At 32.1% G+C, this 24,132-nt stretch overlaps 1 protein-coding gene across 1 annotated transcript; it reads left to right on the top strand.

The window, feature by feature from the left end:
* Positions 1-11,312: 11,312 nt before the first annotated feature.
* Positions 11,313-15,788, top strand: LOC132626871 (probable 1-deoxy-D-xylulose-5-phosphate synthase, chloroplastic). The gene is made up of 9 exons (XM_060341890.1): positions 11,313-11,782; positions 12,457-12,585; positions 12,698-12,862; positions 13,008-13,158; positions 13,561-13,832; positions 13,918-14,191; positions 14,305-14,894; positions 14,977-15,261; positions 15,348-15,788. Exons 1-9 carry the CDS (start codon positions 11,645-11,647, stop codon positions 15,495-15,497), a joined length of 2,154 nt encoding a protein of 717 aa, XP_060197873.1. The 5' UTR covers positions 11,313-11,644; the 3' UTR covers positions 15,498-15,788.
* Positions 15,789-24,132: the final 8,344 nt, after the last annotated feature.

The raw sequence follows: 24,132 nt of genomic DNA, 5'->3' as shown, positions 1-24,132 counted from the left end.
TACCATAAGATAACATAACATAGCAAATTAAAGTTCTTCAATAACTTGTTTCAAGACTTCAACAAATACTATGGTAAAATAGTAATCCTAGCTTTGTCCCAAGATGTTTTATTCTACTGCTTCCCCTTTCTTAAAAAAAATAAAAAAAATGGACACGTTTTAAATAACATGAATAATTTTTGAAGTTCTTTTGCTATCATCAATTCATCATCAGTACAACTTTAATTTGTTTTGTCTTCTATGACGTGGAAGTAAACATGACGACCTTGGATGTTTCTCAACAAGTATTTTACTGATTTCATATGTTTTCACATTTTTCTTAATAGTATATATTTTTGATAAATCAAGAGTCTACAGACTACAGCTACATTATATATGGACCTTCTTATTATGAAATAATGAAAATTATTATAGACGAGGAAGAAAATTTCTCTATTTGCAGTAAAGTAGAGGATAATCTATAGCAAATAGTATATTAAGTACGTAATTAATTATGGAAAAACTAAAGTAGACTACCGGATGGTCATGGATATAAAGGTACAGTCACAAGTTTAATTTGTCGAAATGCCATTAGATGTGTAAGAAATGTTGGTAGTATAGTTGATGAATTAGCATGAATAATAGTGGGCAAGCTATCCACTTATCCTCAGAATTAATTATACACGACTAGAAATAAAGGTTTTTCTAACCGACATTCAGTGAGAAATTTGTGCTTTAAAACATGATTTTCCACCTCATTCACACCAAACCAACTTACTGGGAAAACGCATGGTGGGAAACAGGTTTCCATTAAAACGCTGAGAAACTTCCTATTTTTTCCTTGTAAAAATACTACTATTTAGATTTTTTCCCATCGACATTCAGTATGAAATAACCACTAAACATTTTTCAGTAGAAAATTAATGGGAAAATATATAGAATTTTTTTAGTAGTGATATCTGTGGAAAAAGTGGACCGGGAACACTAATTAAATCAAAATAAAAGAAAATAATAACACGAAGAAGTAGGAGGAGGAGGGAAAAAAGAATATATACTAGCTAGACCGTAAAGACTTAACATTGTTTATGCAAAAAATTGTTTGAATTAAGAAAAGAAAACAGTACTAGACTGTAAATTAAAGAACATTTTTGCAAACAGTCTTAGAACACGTGTCAAACTAAAAAAAAAAAAGAAAAAAGGATAACATTCCTGTTATCTGGGATAGTCGTAATTTCTTTAACTAAGAAAATATCAAATAGTTTTCCACAAAAAAAAAAAAAAAAAAGCTTAGGTTTAAGAAGATAGTGATTTATAGTGCTATTAATACGTTAATTATTTTTGAAACAATTAAAATTGACATTTGAATTCATATTGTGAAGCAAATGCAATAATGTCTAATCATCATACTTTTAGTTGAGCGAACGGCAAATATACATGACTATCAAATATGTGGCATTCGAATTTTGAGAATAAAATCTAATTTAACAGGTCAAAATTTCATTCCTTAAAAGGGAGACTTCTTCCGAATTATGCGAATTCAGAACGAATACCGAATACTGTACAAAATTAACACTTATAGAATAGTAATTGTAAGAGAGTGTTTTTGGATATAAACTTAAAAGTTTAAAACCAGAGCTTGTGTGAGTTTACTCCCCCATTACATGAAATAACTATAGCCTTCCCCACGTGTTTTAGTTAGGATCACATGAAAGAATAACCTAAACCAAATCTTTGTAAATCAAGCTCACATTAATGGTAGTTTCTGCTTCTTTTAACAGGTGAAGCTATCCCTTATATAATTTTTTTTACGATAATTCGAATTTAGTCGGACCACAATTAAATATCGGAAAATTTGATGGGAAATAAAAAAAATAGAATGAAGTTCAATAGACTGGGATTGTTTCGTAGCTGGTTTGGATGTGAGCAGGGGCAGAGCCGAGAAGGGCGTAGGAGGTTCATCTGAATCCCCTTCGGCGGAAAATTACATTGTTCATACATGGTTAAAGTTATTTTTTAAGGATAAATATGAAATATAAAGTTAATTCTTTTAAATTTTAAAAAAACTATCATTATTTCTAAAACGAACTAAATAAGAAAACTTGTTACGTTAAGGATAACTTAGCAGTAGTAGTATATACGTTCTTTCCACTTGCAACATTTCTTGTGTAAACGATATGAAAAGAAAGAAGACGAAATGAAAATATCTAAGTAGTATTCTTTATACTTGCACCTTTTGTTTTCTAAAACGATTTGAAAAAGAAAGAGAGGGATAGGAAGATGTCTAGCAAAGTTGCTATCTCTTTCTATATGGTGCTCAAGAAAAATACTTCGAGAATCGTATCTAATTTTTTGCCATGAATATTGGAGATACTTAGTTCGGAAAAGGGGACAAAAATATCTCTAATTTATTAACGAAAAAGGGTAAAAAATGTCCTTAAGGCATGCACAATTCATCATATTTGTCCTCCGTTAATAGTATGATCCAAAAAATGCTCTTATTTCACACCAACATAATTAGACGATTAATAAGAGCGTATTTAGACCTACATGCATATATTAAGGGAAGGTCCAATTTAGTTCCTAATTGTAATTATACAGAGGACATTTTTGTGCCAAACTATTACAGAGGACAAATGTGGTGAATTTTGCATACTTTAAGGGCATTTTGACCCTTTGCCAATGTATCAAAAATGATTTAAATTTGCCCCGCTTCCACCTATGGATCATAATTGTCCTTAAAGTTAATTTTCACATTAAAAATGTCACTTCTTCCCCTTATCGGACCAATTGCTCTTTACGGTTAAAAATGTCCCTCCGTTTAACAAGTAATTGCACGATTTACCCTTCAAATGGATTGTTCTTTAATTTTTGCCCTTGAAATGGGCTGATCATTAATTTTTTCCCTTTTAAATTCAAATTTATTCCTATCGGGGCATAAGTTCTTTAAGGACGATGGTATGACTTGTGGATATTATGATGCGTAACTTATGCCTTTTTAGGCATAAGTTCGATTTTGAAGGGCAAAAATTAAAGACCAACACAAGATAGGCAAAAGTGCAAATGACCCTCCTTTTAAGGAAATTATGAGATGACATATATGTAGGGGTGTCAATGGTACAGTTCGGTCAGTTATTTTATAGAATTTATATCATACCAATTTTGGGTTATTTTATTTTGTATAACCAAAATTAGAGTTTTCGAAACCGTTCCATTGTCTCGATTTTTCTTCGGTATCGGTTCGGTTCGATTAATTTTCGGTATTTTGACAAATCACCTAATGGCCAATGCAATACCAATAAAAAAAATGGAAGTTGTGATTTTTTTTTTTTTTTTGCTTAATAATTAAAAAGTTATAAACAAAACTAAATGCAACATTATCGATGAATGTCACTAATAAATATATACTTGTACTTGTTACTTCTAATAGAATATATCATAAAAGAAAAATGTTAAAGAGAAGAACTATATTAATAAATTAAATTGGTAATCTTCATACCAATCAGTTAATTTGAAATAGATGAACAAATATTTCTAACTTACGTGAACTATTAAAACTTAGGTTAAAGAGGAAAGAAAAATAAGAAGATGATAAAAGAGACCGTTTAGTCTTCTACGCTTGTTGACATGTGATATTACCTCAAGTAAAGTATTGTTTGAGACCCTTTGTATATTGTTTTGATACGCTATCGTAGGTTTAGATTTTAATTGTAGCCCTTTCCTATAGCTTCGTCGTGTATTTATTTTTTCATATTTTGAACCCCTTTAATAAAAATTATGATTCCGTCACTGGACGTGAGTTATGCAGGTATCAAATCCTGTTTAAGTAATATCACGTTTTGTAACTGGTTCGAAGATAAGTTATTCATATATAAAATTAAAACGGTATTTAGTTTATAATTTAAAAACCCGCTAACTAAGTTATTCATGTGTAAAATTAAAACGATATTTAGTTTATAATTTAAAAACCCGCTAACTAATACATTTATAAAACTATGAGGAAATCTATGTATTTATGTAGGATAAAAGTTGAATAATTAATAGTGATATATAAATAACTAAATTGTGCGAAACCAAAACGTGCGGTTCTAAGAGCCTTTTTTTTAATGTCACACGTGGCTTGGTATAGGCCTCGGATTTTGCTAAGAGCACTGTTCAGTAACTAATACTCCCTCCATTTAATTTAGGGATATTAACATTTTTGGCCCTTAATTATTGATATGTTTTAATTTGATCCTTGGAATATATGATTCAACATATTTGACCTTCAATTGTGTGTGTTTGGTCCCTTTATATAACTAATTAATATGTCATATTTAGGCTACTTAGAATTATATTACCTTCAAATATAGAGTAACAATTAAAATTTGACATAACACATGAATAATTAATCAATGAAACCATTAATAATTATGAACATTTGAGAGTATTCACTATTCATTTAGAAAGGGATAAAACATAATTGAATGTTAAATGTCATAATAAAATATAATAAGCATTAAGATTAGTGTTTATCAATAATTGAAGAGCCAAAACCACTTTTAACCCTACAATTTAACATGGCTTAAATGGCTTTAAGAAATAAATAAAAAAGATTAAAATTTGTGGTCTAAAATATATTATAGCCTTTATGGCTATATAACTTTTGAACCTGCCTTAGATATACTATACATTTATGTGGTTAATTTTTTTCATTAAGGATAAATATGAAATATAAAGTTAATTCTTTTAAATTTTTTAAAAAATTATCATTATTTCTTAAACGAACTAAACAAGAAAACTTGTTACTTGAAGGATTACATAACAGCAGTAGTATATACGGTCTTTCCACTTGCACCATTTTTTGTGTAAACGATATGAAAAGAAAGTAGACGAAATGAAAATATCTAGTATTATTCTTTATACTTGCACTTTTTGTTTTCTTAAACGATTAGAAAAAGAAAGAAAGCGAAATGAAGATATCTAGCAAAGTTGCTATCTCTCTTTATATGGTGTTCAAGAAAATTAATTCGAGTATCCGTGTCTTATTTTTTGCCATGAATATTGGAGATAGTTGGAAAAGTTTAAAAAATATCTCTAATGTTTTAAATAGGAAAGGGTTAAAAATGTGCTTAAAGTATGCAAAATTAGTCACATATTCTCTCCGTTAATAGTTTGGCCTAAAAATGACCTTGTCGTTACTTAATTGGCTAAGAAAAGGCCTCTATCTTTGCAAAAACGCTCTTATTTCACACTGAACTTAACTGAACATAATTAGAAGACCAATAAGAGCGTATTTGGACCTACACATATACATTAAGGGCATATTTGATTCAAAATTTAGTTCCTAAATGCAATTATTCAACAACTAGTGAATTATCATTTTTGAAGCTAGTTGATTAAATTATAGGAAATTTTCTACCCAATTTAAGGCATCACATAAGCACATTCTTTTCTTAATACTATTATTTTTAAAGTACTCTTTTTTTTTTTGTTTCTTTTCTTTTATAAAATCCCTCAACTAATAAAAAGTGGGAAGTAATCCTTTTTTCTTCTTAATCTCATTTTATCAATTAAAATAGAATAACTCATATACTTTTTAAACTGATCATATATGTCATATATATAAGGTCATAGTAACTGCATCATTAATTTTCATTTAAATAACGATAATTTTTTTATCCTAATAAAAGAGGAAATATTTTTATTTCGCAATCTTTTCCGAATTGAAGTAGGACACACATTTACTAATATAATTATTGGTTTAAAGTTAAAATGCAAAAAAAAAAAAAAAAAAGACTAACATGTAACTCCATCGACAAAATTGGTAACCCAACTACAAGAAGGAACTCTTAATAGAACTAACACAAATATTCTATCTGACTGCAAGTACCTAATGAGAACCCTGAGAGTAACAACAGTGAGCCACATATACAGGGAAGCCTACAAAGTGGCACATAATATGACAGGAATTGGAGCAAAGGCAGGAGAACAAGAGCTGGGAGAATCTATATTTTGGGAGACTCCCCCGATATTTGCGATTACGTTGTTAAAAAAAGATAATTTCGAGATTGCATCGTTAAGACGCATCTCAAACCTGCAATTTGGAAATAATACCGTTTAGACTTATCTCAATTTGTATTTGCATGTACTCTTATTTTTCTTCCTTTCAGCCAAAAAAAAAAAAAAAGGAATTGTTACTTTGAGGTATTCTTTTGGTTACTCTTTCCTTCAGTCAGTTATTCTTTTATTAATATTAATATAAACTTTTTGTTATTCTTTTCTTCAAACTATTATTCTTTTCTTTTATTTACTACAATTTAATCAAACTGTTTTATATAAATGCAACTTCACAAGTTATAGTATAACAGTTTTGAATTAAGTTGGATCAAGTATGTCTTTAGTGTATGTGTGGAGGTCCAAAGATGCTTTTACTAGTCTTTTAATTATGTCTGGTTTTGTAGGAAGCTTTTGACTCAATTAAGTAACAATACGAGCATTTTTGGCCTAATTAAGTTAGGGCAGGAGATTTTTGTGCCAAATTGTTAACGGAGGGTAAATGTGGTGAATGTCGCATACTTTAAGGGCCTTTTGACCCTTTACCGATGTATTTAAAATGATTTAAATTTTCTTGCTTCCAGCTATTGGGTCAATTTTTTGGTTTTCCACCCGGTGTCCGGTCCCAGCATTGGAGTCCGACTATATCCGGAATCGCGCCGTGTAGGATTCATTCGGGGGAAGCGCTCCCCTTCCAAGGAATTGTCCATACTCAGGACTCGAACTAGAGACCTATTGGATCATAGTCGACCTTAACAATAACTTTCGGGTTAAAAATGTCACTCCTTCCACCTATCGGACCCAATTACTCTTTACAGTTAAAAATGTCCCTCTTTTTAACGAATTATGAGATGACATATGTGAGACTTTAATTAAATAGGTTGTACTAATTTAATGGTCCATGGGGATATTACACTGCAACCCATAAATAACCCAGCCCATCCCAATTTATTTGTTTGCAAATGCTGGGGCTGAATTTCTAATAATCCACATTATTAAAGGATGAAAAAGCTGAATTGATCCTAAATCTGGAATCAGTTGAAACTTGTTTACATCAGTTTTGAACCATAAATCACAGCTCTAAACGAAGAAGACACTGTTGTCTTTTGAATCCATTCAGTCGCAAACGTGAAGCATCAAATGAACTGAGTACAAAAACATATTTTCTAATCATTTTGGATTGACTCGGATAAGTTAGGTTATTCATGATTGGGGCAACATAAATTAAAAATCTGTGTCACCTATTTAATTAAAGCCCCACATATGTCATATCATAATTTCGTTAAAAAGGGCATTTTGAACCCCAAAATTACCATTAAGGACAATTGGAATCTATTAGGTTTTAACTCAAAAATTAAAGTTAAGAACATGCATGGTCCCATAGGTGAAAGAGCAAATTCAAATCAGTTTCAATATTTTAGAGGTATTTTCACCCTTTTTCCTACTAAGTTTATATATCTGAAGTTCAACTGAAATTTTAAAATTACTAGTTTGAAAATGTATCCAAGTGAATTACCAATTTCATAAAAAAGCTTCAACTTTTACCAACTTATGGAAAATATAAAGTTTATGTCCGAACAGATCACAACCTTTTTCAAAACCATTAAACCCAAAGAAACAACACTGTCACATATTGTTTCGTTGCCATATATATATTAACTATATATATATATATATATATATATATATATAAGCGCAAATCATAAGGATTTGATCCTATCAGGCATCTACACGTGTGTTGCTTTTCCACCCCTGCATATTGCCCTCAATTCATTTCTCATTTGGGCCAACGTAATTGGACTTATTATTTTTGTCATCTTCACAGCCAGCCCATAGGGACCCACAGGGGTATTAAAGTTGCATACTTGGCTGTTGTTGTTGCTTTCTCACTTTTGCATAATTGGTCATTTTGATATCAAAGTAATTTTTTGTGAATCTCTTTTAAATTATTATTACTCTTTCGTCTCAAAATATTTGTCATGTTTGAAAATTAAATTACATAATTTTAAATAATATTTTTTTAAAAAATCATTATATTGTTAAAAGTATTGCAATTCATATTATTATTCATATAGTTTTTTAATATTTAAATTTTAAAATATTGAATTAATCTAATCTAATATAACTCTGAAGATTAATCAAATTGCCTTCCAAAAACAAAACATGACAATTATTTTGGGACAGTGGGAATATATTATTTATTTTTATATGTTCTGGTAAAATTTAGGCAACTTTGGAATCTTTTTTTTTTTTTGGAGCATTTATTAGGTCTTACTATATCTTTTATTAAACTTCAAGTATTTTACTTCTTTAGCGAGATCATATGAGGTTATAAACATCTGGCCTAAAATTATGTTTAAGTATAGTTTTAAAATCTTTTACTTTATCAATGTACTTTAATTATTATTTATTACTCTAATATTCTTGTAAGATCGTTAGGTTTATTTGTGTAAAAACTCGAAACTAAGATTATAAATATTGTAGTATAAATTTGGAGTTCATGAATTTTTTTGGTGTATTAGATGATTCTAGAAGATGAAAACATGAATTTGTCTAATACAGGTGAAAATAAAATACATTATTAAATCTTAAATGAGTTCAAAATAAACACGAAATGAGTTTGAAGCAGAGTAGAGTTAGAGTGTCGGCTACGGGTTTGGTCGGATTCGGTAGCGCTTTGATTAAAAACTTTTATGTGTCTTAATAGTTCATTGAGTATGTATATATTATTAATTTATAACTAAGTAACTTAAGAAAATTACGATTCGAAGCTTATCAATTTCAAATTCTGGCTCCACATCTGATTTGAAGTAAATAATTTCATCAAAATGAAAGTTAAAGATGTTAAAAGGAGTTAAATGAAAGTTTTTCTTTTATATATTGGAAATATTTTTATTTGAAATTTTAATTATTATACGGTAAGAAAGTGTAACAAAAATTATATTTTTTTAATTAAAATATCTACGTTTATATTTTGAGTTTGGGCCCGGGCTTAACACGGGCCTCATGAAACTAGTATATATATATATATATATGTCCATGGTAAAACAGGACATAATTAGGTTCCAAAATGCTGATCTGATTCTACTTTGGTTGACTTGTTTCAATTGGTGTCCACTTTCATTTGAAAAAAAAAAATAGAAGATAGTACTATGTTTCAATTAGAACCACAAAATTTTCAATGCCCTTTTGCTATTCTTAGTGCAATGACCCTACATGTTTTTCAACAATGAACTACTGAATGATTCATATTTTTAGAATTTTCTACAAATAGAGCTCCATCAAAAAGTGAATAGCTAAATACGGATCTTTTTTTTTTTTTTTACTGTGAAACAATGAAATTTTTCTTTATGGTTGTGGCCTTGTGGGAATTGGGAAAACTTCTTTCTATTTGCCAATCAACAGATACAATCTTAGGTAATCAATAGTGAAAAGTATAACAATTAATTTATAATGCATAAATTATTTATGCGATGGACAATTATATAGAGATTACGTGGTGAATAATAACATCAAGATACTTACTTTAAGAGGTCATTTGATTTGCCGGATAGGAGATAAGAATTCTTGGTTAAAATGAGGGATCATCTTTTAATATGAAATATATTTAGCTATCTTGAGATTAGTTATATCATCTTTAATGTGGATAACAATACATGGAGTACTAGTCCGATGATAAAATATCAAAATGATCACAATACCGTTCTCCAAGACTCTTCTTTCAAAGTCCTTTATGATATTATAACGTTAAAATTGATATAAAAGTTTATCTCAACTTATCTAATATAAAACCAAACACATATTTTATATATACCTTATGTATCCAGTTATTCGCCCAATAAATTAAACATCTACTAATAAAAGTAGTTCACTAAATAATTTTGTCATTAATCCCCTTATTATAACCGGATCATTATAAATCCTATGTAACTTGTTCACCGAACGACCCCTAAAAGTATTTTTGGTCTTTAATTACTCTTATCCATATATTCCTAATCATGCAGCCGTTTGGTAAGGGGATTTACCCTCCACATAAAATCCAATGTTATTTTGAGAGCATGTTTGGATGGACTTATGCCTATAAGCTGCAAACAGCTTATAAGCTAAAAAAAATAAGTTGGGGTAGTCTAACTTACTTTTTTTGGCTTATAAGCTGTTTTCAGCTTATAAACCGCTTTAGATAAGCTAAGTCAAATGGGCCCAATTATTTTTTTTGAGCTTATTTTAAGCACAAAATGACTTTAAGTTGGGCAGCCAAACACTTAAAAAAGCTAAAAACAGCTTACAAGCAACTTATAAGCCAATCCAAACGGGCTCTGAATAATGTTTAGTTACCACAATTATTTCAAACTCTTTCATCTTTTGGGAGAATGAAGTAGGCATTTGGAATATTTGGGGGAAAAAAAACTGTTTGATGTGAAGTTGAAAAAGAGCTAAAATTTTGTGAGTTAAAAGAAATTATTTTATCGAAAATTTCTTAAAGTTACGTTTCCAATATTTCAAATATCGAACTTTAGTGTATATATTTTCAAGTATCGAGATATTATTTTATATCTTAATGAGGAGTATACTTTGTATAAAATTTAAAATACAGCGGTGGATAATCTGATACTCCAATGAAAGACAAGATAAAAGCACGAGTCAACTCGAAGTGACACCATGATAACATTAATGAGATTTCTTTACCTTTAATTAAATTTCGAATTCCATCTCTTGATAGTTTAAAAGGTCTAGATAGTGAGCATTTTTTCTTGGGATAATTTCGGAGACCTCCCTCAGGTTTGACCTTATCACACCCACCTCCCTTATGGTTTACGATATTACGCTAATCTCTCTTATTTTGATTTATTTGTAACAATTCTTTTAATATCATTTTATTAATATAAAAAAGTTATAACCGGACAATTTTGCCCTTACTGATGTATTCTTTGTTTAATTCATTTTGTAATCGTCCATCTTGACTAATAATTCCTCTCCATTACCCAAAAAACTAAATGAAATCAAATCTATATTTCTTCTGAAATTATCTCTTTTTTCTTTTAATGAGTTTTAAATAATCTTACTGAATATGAATTTGAGCTAGGCAGACGATAAATTTGGAATACTTAAATAGTTGTTACAAAGAGATAAAATTAAAGGAAGTGACACAGTAACACCACTTTCTCCACCTCCCCATTTATTTCCCTCCCAATCAATAGATACCATTATCGCATCTTTCTATCTATTTGTGATTTCTGCTGACGTGGCCCAATAGAAAGTAATGCAACTTTTTGAAGATTTCAGTTCATAGCCAAGCTAAATTCGATGCTACATACTCCTATATATTCATAGTTTCATACACACAACTGTACCTTCACATCACTTTGCTCTCTGTACTTAACCATTCTTCCCAATCCCCACATTGGATTAGCATTTCATCCTTTTATAAAGACTCTTTTTTTTTTTTTACCATTCTTCAATCACATCCTAATTTCTTGGGTCAATTTTCAAGATTTGATTGTTAAAAAAAAAAAAAAAAAAAAAAAAAAGTCAAGAAAACAACACTATTAGAATTTTCTTGTTCCAAGTAATTATCAAGAAAACTCTGTATAAATTTGTGGATTTTCATTGAAACATACATACAAACAAAATTATGGCTTTGTGTGCATATGCATTTCCAGGGATTTTGAACAGGACAGTAGTTTCAGATCTTTCAAAGCAGAGTCCTTTTTTATCTGAATGGTTTAATGGAACAGATCTGCAGTTTCAGTTCCAACACAAGCTTACTCAGGTTTCAACCTTTTCTTTTGTAGTTTCTCTTTTGATTGGGTAAAGTAGGATTTGAACTATTTTGGGACTTGGTAGAATGCTCATGTTGAGTACTTGCTTGCAGTGGCTGAGCCAGCATATTCGCCAAGGGTTCAAAATATTAAAAAAAGTAAAGGGCGTTCAACATCAATTATATATAAATAAAAAATAATTTTGACCATGCAGAAACAGCGGGTCCTCGGCCCTATGTAGCTCTGTTCCTGGTTGCTTGTGGGTTTTAAATTGATGATGAACCATCTTTCTGTTGAAGGCTTTTCTGTGTTAACTCATACAAAAAGGACTACACTTTTCCTATGTGTAGTTATTTTTATGCTGATTGCCTGTACTATAGTATTTTTTATTTTATTTTTCTTATAAATGGTGATTGATTCAATAAATTTAGGTTTATTTGGAAGTAATATTTGCTATTTCTTCATTGAGATTGGAAAGATATGTTTTTTTTTTTTTTTTTTTTTTTTGAGCTGCATATAGCTGTCAGATCAAAGATGATATCTGATGGATTCTCTTGTCTCTTTGTCATTGATTTAAGATGTGAAAATTGGTGTAAATTTATTGATATTTAAGTTATCAATTGTCAGTTTGAGATTAAATAGTGCTGAGTGAGATGGTTGTTTTTTGTACTCATTCATCATGAAGGTGAAGAAAAGGTCACGTGTGGTTCAGGCATCATTGTCAGAATCAGGAGAATACTACACACAGAGACCACCAACACCTATTCTGGACACTATCAACTATCCCATTCATATGAAAAATCTTTCTCTAAAGGTAAATTTTATATGTCATTTGCTTGTCTCCATGAAAAAAGGTATATATGATGGTTCAAAAAAAATGACTCAACAAATTATGTGCTTAAAATCTCATATTAATTTTGATGTAGGAACTTAAACAACTAGCAGATGAAGTAAGATCAGATACAATTTTCAATGTATCAAAGACTGGGGGTCACCTTGGTTCAAGTCTTGGTGTTGTTGAGCTTACAGTTGCTCTTCATTATGTCTTCAATGCTCCCCAAGATAGGATCCTTTGGGATGTTGGTCATCAGGTGATAATCTTGTTTTTGGTTTTTGTGATTGATATGGTAAACTAACATTACCCAAAAAAAACAAAAAGATATGGTAAACTAACAGAATCTTGATTAGTGGGGTTATTAGTATTCTCATTTTGATGGTGTGGTTTGAATGTTGCAGTCTTATCCTCACAAAATCTTGACTGGTAGAAGGGAGAAGATGTCAACATTAAGACAGACAAATGGACTTGCAGGATTTACTAAGCGGTCGGAGAGTGAATATGATTGCTTTGGCACTGGCCACAGTTCCACCACCATCTCAGCAGGCCTAGGTATATATCCATTCTACCCCTCTTGTGCACTGAGTTCAATACAGAACAAGACTTGTGATACTTGAATCGATTCCCCCTTAAACATGGATTGGATGTATCTTGTATATCACTTTGAACATAAGTAATAATCCAAATCCACGTAAGGGTTTTATTTGGTGATATAAATGTTGAGGCTTTATTTAAATTGGTATCCTTACATTCATGCAAGTTAATGTCACTTGGCCTATGTCTTGCTCTTCTGGTGATATAAGATGTATTCATCATAAATGTACATGAATCTTAACCTTTATAGCTCCACTCTTTTAAAAGTTTGGTACCTCAACTCAACATTAATCTTCTTCAAGTATGGAGTCTGTAATTTTAGTTATCCAGACTGTAAAAGTGGTTTGATTGAATGATCAGGGATGGCTGTTGGAAGAGATCTAAAAGGAAGAAACAACAATGTTATAGCCGTAATAGGTGATGGTGCGATGACAGCAGGTCAAGCGTATGAAGCCATGAATAATGCTGGTTACCTGGACTCTGACATGATTGTTATTTTAAACGACAATAGACAAGTTTCTTTACCTACTGCTACTCTGGATGGGCCAGTTGCTCCTGTTGGAGCTCTAAGTAGTGCTTTGAGCAGATTGCAATCTAATAGGCCTCTCAGAGAACTAAGAGAAGTCGCTAAGGTTTGCATACTGATAGAAACAATTGAATAAGTTTTTTTTTAGTGAAGAAACTGGATTGGCTTATATGTGATTGAAATTGGTGCAGGGAGTTACTAAGCAGATTGGTGGACCTATGCATGAGCTTGCTGCAAAAGTTGATGAATATGCTCGTGGCATGATCAGTGGTTCTGGATCAACATTGTTTGAAGAACTTGGACTATATTATATCGGTCCTGTGGATGGCCACAGCATTGATGACCTTATTTCTATTCTCAAGGAGGTTAGAAGTACTAAAACAACAGGTCCAGTACTGATCCATGTTGTCACCGAGAAAGGCCGAGGTTATCCATATGCTGAGAGAGCTGCAGACAAGTATCATGGTAAGCAATCACTTATCTTGCTGTTTTGTTCTGTTTTTTCCTTTTTTGTCTCACAAAGGTCATTCTTGTTTAAATAGAAAGCATGAATGTTTAAATCTGTTTATGGCTTGCAGGTGTAGCCAAGTTTGATCCAGCAACAGGAAAGCAATTCAAAGCCAGTGCCAAGACTCAGTCGTACACAACATATTTTGCAGAGGCTTTAATTGCAGAAGCAGAAGCAGATAAAGACATTGTTGCAATCCATGCTGCCATGGGGGGTGGGACTGGAATGAACCTTTTCCTCCGTCGCTTCCCCACACGGTGTTTTGATGTTGGAATAGCAGAACAACATGCAGTAACCTTTGCTGCTGGATTGGCTTGTGAAGGCCTTAAACCTTTCTGTGCAATTTATTCATCTTTCATGCAGAGGGCTTATGACCAGGTAGTGCATGACGTTGATTTGCAAAAGCTGCCAGTGAGGTTTGCCATGGACAGAGCAGGTCTTGTTGGAGCAGATGGTCCTACACATTGTGGTGCATTTGATGTTACTTTCATGGCATGTCTTCCTAACATGGTAGTAATGGCTCCTTCTGATGAGGCCGAGCTATTTCACATGGTAGCAACTGCTGCTGCCATTGATGACAGACCAAGTTGTTTCAGATACCCAAGAGGAAATGGGATTGGTGTAGAGCTTCCCGTTGGAAACAAAGGAACTCCCCTTGAGGTACATTTTCAATCTCCACTATGCCTTTAATGCTGTCGACTGAGTAATGACATTTGATTTTTCCTGTAACAAATATTTTCAGGTTGGAAAAGGCAGGATATTGGTTGAAGGGGAGAGAGTGGCTTTATTGGGATATGGCTCAGCTGTGCAGAGCTGTTTGGCTGCTGCTGCTGTGTTAGAATCTCGTGGTTTACAAGTAACAGTTGCAGATGCGCGTTTCTGCAAACCACTAGACCGTGCTCTCATAAGGAGCCTCGCAAAATCACACGAGGTACTGATCACTGTTGAAGAAGGATCAATTGGAGGTTTTGGATCGCATGTTGTTCAGTTTATGGCCTTAGATGGGCTTCTTGATGGCAAGTTGAAGGTAAAACTCTCCTGAAGATATTTTGTGCATTTTATGTAGTGTGCATTTGGTTATTTTCTCAACTGTCACTTGTTTATTTTGTGCAGTGGAGACCAATAGTTCTTCCTGATCGATACATTGACCATGGATCTCCTGCTGATCAGTTGGCGGAAGCTGGCCTCACACCATCTTCCATTGCAGCAACAGTATTTAACATACTTGGACAAACCAGAGAAGCTCTAGAGATCATGACATAAGATGTAACAACTGTAGAAGATTGTATACTGTAAAATCCGTCATTGTAAAATAGTTTTAGGACAAGTCACCAACTAGCTGAGACAGTTGTAAGCTGTTAGAACTCCCAAAAGCAGGTTGACACATACTTATTCTCCAAATATGTAAAGCTTCCATGTCATAACCTCAGTTCAAGCCCTCCTCTTAGTCTCCTATAAGACTTACGATTAACTCGTCGTATGGTTTCTGATTGTGTAGCTGGTGCCAGATATTTAGATGCTAACTCTTGTTTATATTAAAGTGGTCTCGGTCCATGAAGATGAATATAAAATATTTTCTCTTTTGTGCAGAATAAAGACTTGAGTCAATGACATAGTAGGTATGAAATCAAATAAAGTTGAAAGAAGTCTTGTGAACTCACACCTTTAATTGACATAGTTAGCTGTCTTTGAATCATGGTCCTGATTGAACATTAGAATGTAGGGGTGAAACCATTCTCTTCAAGAGTACACTTTGCTATGCATGAAGAAACAAAGAAGGATTGCATTGCCTTCTAAAATACATTCTTCACCTTCAATATAGTTATTATTGACAACAACTTGCCATTTACTAGAGAGGCTGCATTGATGCAAACATTTGACTTTTGATTGAGCAGAAAACTGTTGATTTTTTAAAAGATGATGCAGCAAAAATGATTTGAAGAATGATTAAAAAGGCCTTTCAATAATTTTATTAAGCATAACGGGTTTTAAATAGCCAACTTAAAACATATAATTTATAGAAAATCCTTCTTGATCTATTTAACTAATTGAAGCTTGCCGAGATCAAGAACTTTCTTATCATGCAGCTCTTGGATTGAAAAGAAGCTGGTGAGTCAAGACTTAAACTGCCAGACATAGACGAGCTAGCTGGACTCTTACATAATTGAGTATAAAAAGAGGAATCGTCTTATGTGCGGATTGAAGAGCTTAACAAGAATCCAAAAAGACTAAAATATCTCAACAAACTAAAATATGTAATAGAAATTTGAAATTCAAATTTATCCTAAAACTAAGCAACTAATTGTGTTGAAAAATTAATGCACTAACTGAAAGCCAATTTCAATAAAACAAAGAAACTTTCTATAGAGTCCGCAAAAATCTCTTTTTTTTTCCAATAATAGTAATGTCCTAGTCAACTTACGTGCGCCTCGATTATTACGCTGTGTTCTTGCTACGTACCACCAGCACATGTATATGTCACATAACTTCGCTCACCGAGTCCACAAATGTGGCTTTTATTTAGCTATAGCTATTAATTTGTGTGTGCTTGGTTCGGCAGATGTGTCAAGTTTCCAGATGCATGTATCAATATTACGTAAAGCTATAATAACAATCCATTTGGCCTTTCCACTTAATTTAGATAATGGAATGAATATAAAAAAGAACCACTAATCACTCACTGTACATCCGCTTAATTAATAGTCACATTCAGGTTTTGTTGCTGGCCACTAATTAAGGATTCTGCGATTGTCACTCACTGTAGTTAATGAATTCTTGGTATTCTGCGATTACTTCTTTCTGCTGCACTTGGTACGTGTAACCAAACAAAATGACATTTAGTCTCAAATATACTTTAACAACTACAATCCACTGATGGATCACTAAAGAACACGTTTTTTCGTACATAAATAAGTTAAAGTTCTCAGTGGGTTCATTGCATTAGTTAGGATAAATTAAAATGTTCCAAGAAAATTCTAATAGAAACTGCATATAATAACATAAGCTTATAATTGCTTTTGGCTACAGTTTTCTTTTTGTGTATGGTGTGAGAATTGTCTGATGTTTCCAAGATCCAATTGACTCGTCATTGCTTTTTATTTTTATTTTTCTAATTACTTTGAATCATCTCAATGATCAAGATTACCTTTAAAACAAAACTTAATGACTTACAAAAAGCTCTCTATGTTTTACAGTTAGTTAATTACGAGTACAAATATAATTGATGTTCATAAACTAGTTGTTATGAACCAAGTCCAGCCAAATATAGACATTTTTTTGCGCGGATTGCCCTTCTTTTGAGGTGGTCTTTAAATTTTGCCCCTCATATTTGTGGTCTTTAAGTTTTGCTCTTCGTTTGAAAAGGTAGGCGAATACATGAGGTACTGGGTTCGAACCCCTGCTCAAGCATTAAATAAAAAAATAATTTCGCAAGGCAAGGCTGGAGGGCGTGTATGCCGGATCCGGCATACACTCCTTAAGAAAAAACTAAAATTATGTCGAATCCTGCATAACTAAAAGTTTGTGCCCCATAAGACAAAACTTTTCCTTAAGACATAGTTTAGTTATGCCTTATGGGGCAGACTTTTAGTTAAGGCATAACCAAAAGTATGCCCCACAAGGCAGAATTTTTCCTTAAGGCATAGACTTTGCCTAAGACAAACTTTTAATTATGCCTTAAGAAAAAGTTTCGCCTTATGGGGCATGCTTTTAGTGATGTCTTACGAGACACACTTTTAGTTAAGACATAACCAAAAGTATGCCCCATAAGGCGGAACAATTTCTTCAAGGCATAGCTAAAAGTTTGCCTTGAAAAGTAAAAATAAAATAAAATATATGCCTCAAGGCAAGCAGACTTTTAGTTAAGCATAACTAAAAGTCTGCCGGAGTGGGCAGAGCGAAATTCAAACTCTGCCTTGCGATTTTTTTTTAAATTTTTGACTGAGCGGGAGTTTGAATCCGGAACCCGTGGGTTTTAGGCGAAGGGCAAAACTTAAAGATCAACAATTTGAGGGGCAAAATTTAAAGACCACCCCAAAAGAAGGGCAGTTCGCATACCAAGGTCACAAAAATAGTTATTGGGCTGACAAGAGCTATTGGGTCGAGAATAAGCAATAGGGCCAGGTTTATTTGGGATCCAAGTCGAGTAGAGGGCGTGAGAACGGTTCCATTAAAAGGGGCAGTACTTGTGAATTAGAAGTTATGCGAGTATTATTGAGAAAAGTGAGTTTCTTCTCATCCCCATTCTTCTATTGTATATCTTCTGTTTTCTCATCCCTATTCTTCCTTTAGCGTTGTATTTCAGTTAAGTATTGCTAATTCATGTAATAGTTTGAGTTGAGTTATAATTGTTGAAGTAATATAGGTGTTTGTTTCATTAGTCACGACTTGTAAAAGCACTTGTGCCCTAACGCATTCCAAATGTGCATCCGTTAGGTGATGTCGCCAATAGAGGTTCAAATGAGCGAGTATAGCTAAATTTGGACGGATCAAAATGAACTGAATCAATAAAGCAAAAAAGGCCGAAACCCATGATACCTTAGTATCTCACCAAAAGTTATCTCCACAGACTTGGAAGAACCTTTTGTATCCTTTAATGGAGTGTGATAATGTGGGATCTCTCATTATTCTAAGACATATTAGTTGGCGTATGCCTGTGCTGGGCACGGGCCCAATACTTTGGATTATAGTGTATCTATCCTTTTATGCATATATATATATATATATATATATATATATATATATATAGTATATTCAAAACACGATTAATATAACATTGTAGTTTGTGCTCCGTATCCAAAACTTTATTATATTAGTGTTTGCTATGAATACAAAGTTTGCAAAAATTTATTAATACTTTTTAAAAGAGAAAACTTGTTTAAAAGGAAACTATTTTCCTCTCTTTGAGACAAAACAATAACAATATTTAAGCATCAGTTGATACTTTGAATTTTAATTCGATTAATTTAAAGGTGTAAAATATTATACTGTTAATGTATATAGATTGGACCTAAAAAATACTTATTTTTTTCTTATCAAATTTTGATTTGGATAATTCTAGTTCAAATTATTAAATTAATTTTACATGTTTAAAATGAAACAAAGTAGAAATTGATTTTCTATTTGAACGAAAAACTGCTATTTTTTAATTTTTGGTGAATGTTCTTGGTTTAGCTTATTTTACTTCTCGTGTTGTCCTTTGCACATTTTTTTTTAAGGAAACGTCAATTAGAATTATAATTTGACTAATTTACCTTATTTATTATTTGATCTCCATTTAATATTATTTTTTCTTTTACGACATTAATCTCTTTTCACATTTATTAGAGGTATATATATATATATATATATATATTAGTAAACATAACAAATAAATGACATGACGGAATAACAAATACAACATTTAAATATCTAGATTAGATCTCAGGCTAATATAAGAAAAGAAAGGAAATTGTATGGTTTTGCCACTTAACCTTTTGAAGAAAAGCAATAATATGATATGGAGTCCACATTTTTTGCTGTACAATGATTTCATTTGCTCCCACTAATGAGCTGATACGCATGTGACAATGAATCCGTCATTGTTGACTTAATGTGGATACTTTGGGAATTACATGGATATTGCTTGATTTTTTAATATGGGATCCACGTTTTTTTTTTCAATGACATGAGTTGGAGGTGGATGATGAAACCACCTCCACTCATGCTTCTAATATAGTAAAAAAAAAATGGGGATTTTTTGGAATTATATGGATATTGCTTGATTTTTTAATATGTAATCCACGTTTTTTTTAATAGGGGATCTACTTTTTTTTTATTGCTTGATTTTTTAATATGGGGTCCACTTTTTTTTTTTTTTTTAATAACATGAGTTGGAGGTGGAGGACGAAACCACCTCCACTTGATTTTTTAATATGGGGTCTACATTTTTTTTAATATGGGGTCTACTTTTTTTTAATTTTTATATTGTTTGATTTTTAATACGGAGTTCACTTTTTTTTTACATGAGTTTGGAGGTGATGGGGTCCATTTTTTTTTTTTTTTTTTAAAGTTGAAGGTGGACGAAATCACTTCCACTCATGCTTCTAATATAATAAAAAATTATTGAATTTGAATTCGTAACACATCGACTCAAATATCTACCATTTCAAGTTCATATTTCGATTTTTATCAAAGTGACGGTCCCGTGATTTTGGGTAGTGTATGATTTCAATTTGTGTATTGACACTTGTATATGTGAGAGGAATCCTCTATATATCAATCACATAAGCAAATGGAGTTAACCTTACCTGTGAGGATCATCACTACGAGGCATTAAAATGTAAAGAAGCTTCTTCATTCCCCGAACCCTTTTGAAGAGGTTAGTCTCTGTATAACTTTTATATATGTATTTAACTTTTGGTTATATTAATATGTATAACTGTAAAAGGTAAGGACCGCCATGTCTAATGTACACTAGGGGTGTTTAAATGAGACCGAAAGATCGATCTGAACCGGTAAATCAAGTCAAATCGAAAACCGGCTTGGTTTGACTTGATTTGATTTTAAATTTAAAAAACCGATAACATTTGGTTTGGTTTAGTGTTAAACCAAAAAAACCCGAACCAAAACCGAACCGAATCGATAGACACATACATATTTAAAATATTATATATATATATATATATATATATATATATATATATATATATATCTTCTTCAAAATTTTGGCTCATTCCAAGTTAAATACAAATTCAAATAATTAGAAAGAAAAGTGTAGCCCATTTAAGTTTAAGGTAAAATAAAAAGAAATTTGCTAAAGGTAAAATAAAAATTTTCCCCTTATCCTGTTTTAGGTTCCCTCTTTTACATGCCATCTGAATTACTACTAATAGGCTAGCATTTTATCCGTAACAAATTAAAGGGGAGAAAATGGCAATTGGAATTTAAAAAGATTTGGTAGATGACTTTGTCTTTCTGTTTATCATTTTTCATTTTAACTTCTGTGCTTTCTTCTCAATGCTTCATCAACATGATGAGTCTAGATAACAAAAATTTCAGAGGGCTGCGAGATATCAAAAGCCTATATGTAGGGAGGTAACTAGAATCATGAAAAGTAGATGTTATGTTTCTGTAATTCCTATACCCATAACCATAGGCCTATACCTAAATAAATTAATGAATTAATTAAGAAGATTCTTAGATTTGAATGGATCACGGTCAAAGCCGTATTTAGTTACAATTTAGTTCAAAGGTTCTTTGTATTAATACATTCTTAAAATCCGAAAAAAAATGGCAAAAACCGAACCAAACCGATAAAATCGACATAACTGAAACCGATAGAATTTATACTATAATGGTTTGGTTTGGTTTGAATATTAAAAAAAACCCGACTTAATTGGTTTGGTTTGGTTTTAATCAAAAACCGAGTCAAACCGGACCATGAACACCCCTACGTATTGTACACCTTGAAGGTGGCTTCAATTTTACTTTTTAAAAAAAATAAAAAAAATTGAAATAACGTTTGAACTGCGCTATGTAACTAACCAATATGGCCATAATTAGCGGGACAATAATGTTAACCTGAAAACTTAGCTTCCGTAAGTCTTAGTTTCTTAAAATCGTTTTTTCCCTCAAGATTTTCAATTTAACCGTCCTAAATCCGTCATTGCTTATTTCATTGGATTATTGTATTCTTTAAGGGTTTGTTTGGCATGAAGGAAAATGTTTTCTTGAAAAACAAGTGATTTTCTTACTTATTTTATGGTGTTTGGTAATTAGTAAACAAAAAAATATTATCCTAAAAGCATTTATATAATCTAAAAAAACATTATGGGGATGGAGTGGGGCGGGGTGGGGGTGGAAGTGGGGATTGGCGGGGAAATGTGGAGATTGGGGTAGTAGAGAGGTGACAATGAGCTTGGAATATCATTTATGAAACTTGTTTTTTTCTAGTTCGACCGCTAGAAAAATCATTTTCTTGATTCTTAAGACACTAATTTTTTATAGAAATTTTGATCATATGGAAAACATTTTTCAGAAAATCCTCCCTACCAAACACTCCCTAAACTCTCTTCTCAATTCGGGAAGGCATTGTTTGTTGAATTAGATTCCTCAAGGATAACATGGATCAAATATAAGTAGCTAGTCACTCAAGATTGAACGAAAATAGGGCTAATTATAGAGTTGGATTGGGACTAGTAATTGACATCACAAGTGTATTTTGATTATAAAATTGGATTCCTTAACTACCGGTAACATGTTTATGTAATTTGTTCCGGGTTTTAACCCGTTCATTCGAGGAACATTCCTAGTTATTTCAAACTCCCTGGAGAGGACGGGGACATACAACTATAAAATGAACGTTATTTTGGATGGCACAACTCAGATTCTTCCCAAGCTAATGTAGTGATTCAACATTGTTACAGGAAAGCTAATCAAGTTAACTGGAAAAGTATGCATCTGAACTGACACAAACAAAATTAATCACGATATATCAAGAGCTGCCAACAACCTCTAAAGAGCCTTATACCACTTGGATAAATGACAGCTCCCAAACTTCAGAATTTGATATTATAAGTCCAATATTTGGTAGCTAAATTGTATTATAACAAGTATAGGGGATTACTAGGCTTATGCTAACGGCAATCCTATGTTTGTACAAGGTGTAGAGTTGTAAAAAGGTAGAATAAAAAGAGAATTTTTGCATTTATAACCAAAAAATACCCCTAATTACATATTTTAAAGACACTTTACCCTAATTATTCAACATATCTATATTTTTCAAAAAATAGCAACTTAAGTAAAATAAGGAGTCCTTAATTTTAGGCTCTCACAATTTGATCTCTCTCTACCACCTAACTCTAATTGAGCCGCTGACTCATCCCCATCATCTACTATAGCCGCTAGCTATTGTAACTCCGGCCACCGCCGGCTTTGATCCTCATAACTCCGCCAGTGGCTTCACCCCCTGCTCCGCATCGCCACCACCGTCTTTCACACCAAAACACGATGTAAGTAGTATCTCAATGTATTTCTGGTGTATGTTTGATATATTTTTGTTGTATGTTACTGTATTTTTATCAGAGGCGGAGTGGAAAGTTCAACTTTATGGGGTTTTGGTTTATAAAAGGACGACTTCAAGTGATATAATTGAGTTCTAAATCTATTGTTTGTACATGTTTAATGAATTTGTTGACATACAAATATACGTCGTTTGCGTAATAGCTTGTAGGTTACTTCAGTCGAACTCATATCAGGACTTCTAACTCCGCCCCTGTGTCCTATGCATCATTATACATAGAGTGACATACACACGATATACTAGTTCATGCAGCGAACATATATATATATATAAAAGTGTATATCTCTGTGTGTTTGTGTATGTCATGTATATGTCTTGTATGTTAGTATATAACTTTAGTCATGTGTATGTTAGTATATCACTTTAGTCATGTGTATGTTAAGTATTTTATACATGGACATACTAATGACATACACTAATACATAATAATAGACAAACGTACATGGAGAGAACAAGTTATGGCCAAGTCATGGAGAGAACTCCAGTGAAAAAAAGATAAATTCTAGTGTAGAAAAAAATAAATAGAGATTTGATTTTCCCACAAAGCAGCGGCTGTCAGCGGTCCGGCAGGTGGGATTTATGAGATAGTGACGGCTAGAGTTTGTGTGAAAGAGAAGACAAAATTCCTAATATTGTGGGATTTATTGGAGGTAGTATTTATTTTGTAAGAGAACTATTGCTATATATTTTGAAAATGGAATAGTAGTATTAATTATGATAACTATGGTCCTATTTTAACATGATCTAGGAAATTAACCAAAAAAAATTGTACTGTTGATCTCGTGATCACCACTAAAGTTGGACTTTGAAATTTGTATAAGATAAAACAATATCAAA

This window comes from Lycium barbarum, chromosome 2 (genome assembly GCF_019175385.1).
Source record: "Lycium barbarum isolate Lr01 chromosome 2, ASM1917538v2, whole genome shotgun sequence".
Taxonomy (NCBI): Eukaryota; Viridiplantae; Streptophyta; class Magnoliopsida; order Solanales; family Solanaceae; genus Lycium; species Lycium barbarum.
The sequence above is the reverse complement of the archived record's forward strand: the minus strand, read 5'-3'. Positions and strand labels throughout refer to the sequence as shown.

What these genes read in the sequence shown, in the direction of transcription:
- LOC132626871 (XM_060341890.1), top strand. Translation starts at nt 11,645, where the DNA reads ATGGCTTTGTGTGCATATGCATTTCCAGGGATTTTGAACAGGACAGTA. An exon ending in TCCAACACAAGCTTACTCAG is followed by an intron (nt 11,783 to 12,456) that starts GTTTCAACCTTT and finishes TTCATCATGAAG; the next exon opens with GTGAAGAAAAGGTCACGTGT. An exon ending in AGCTGCAGACAAGTATCATG is followed by an intron (nt 14,192 to 14,304) that starts GTAAGCAATCAC and finishes TATGGCTTGCAG; the next exon opens with GTGTAGCCAAGTTTGATCCA.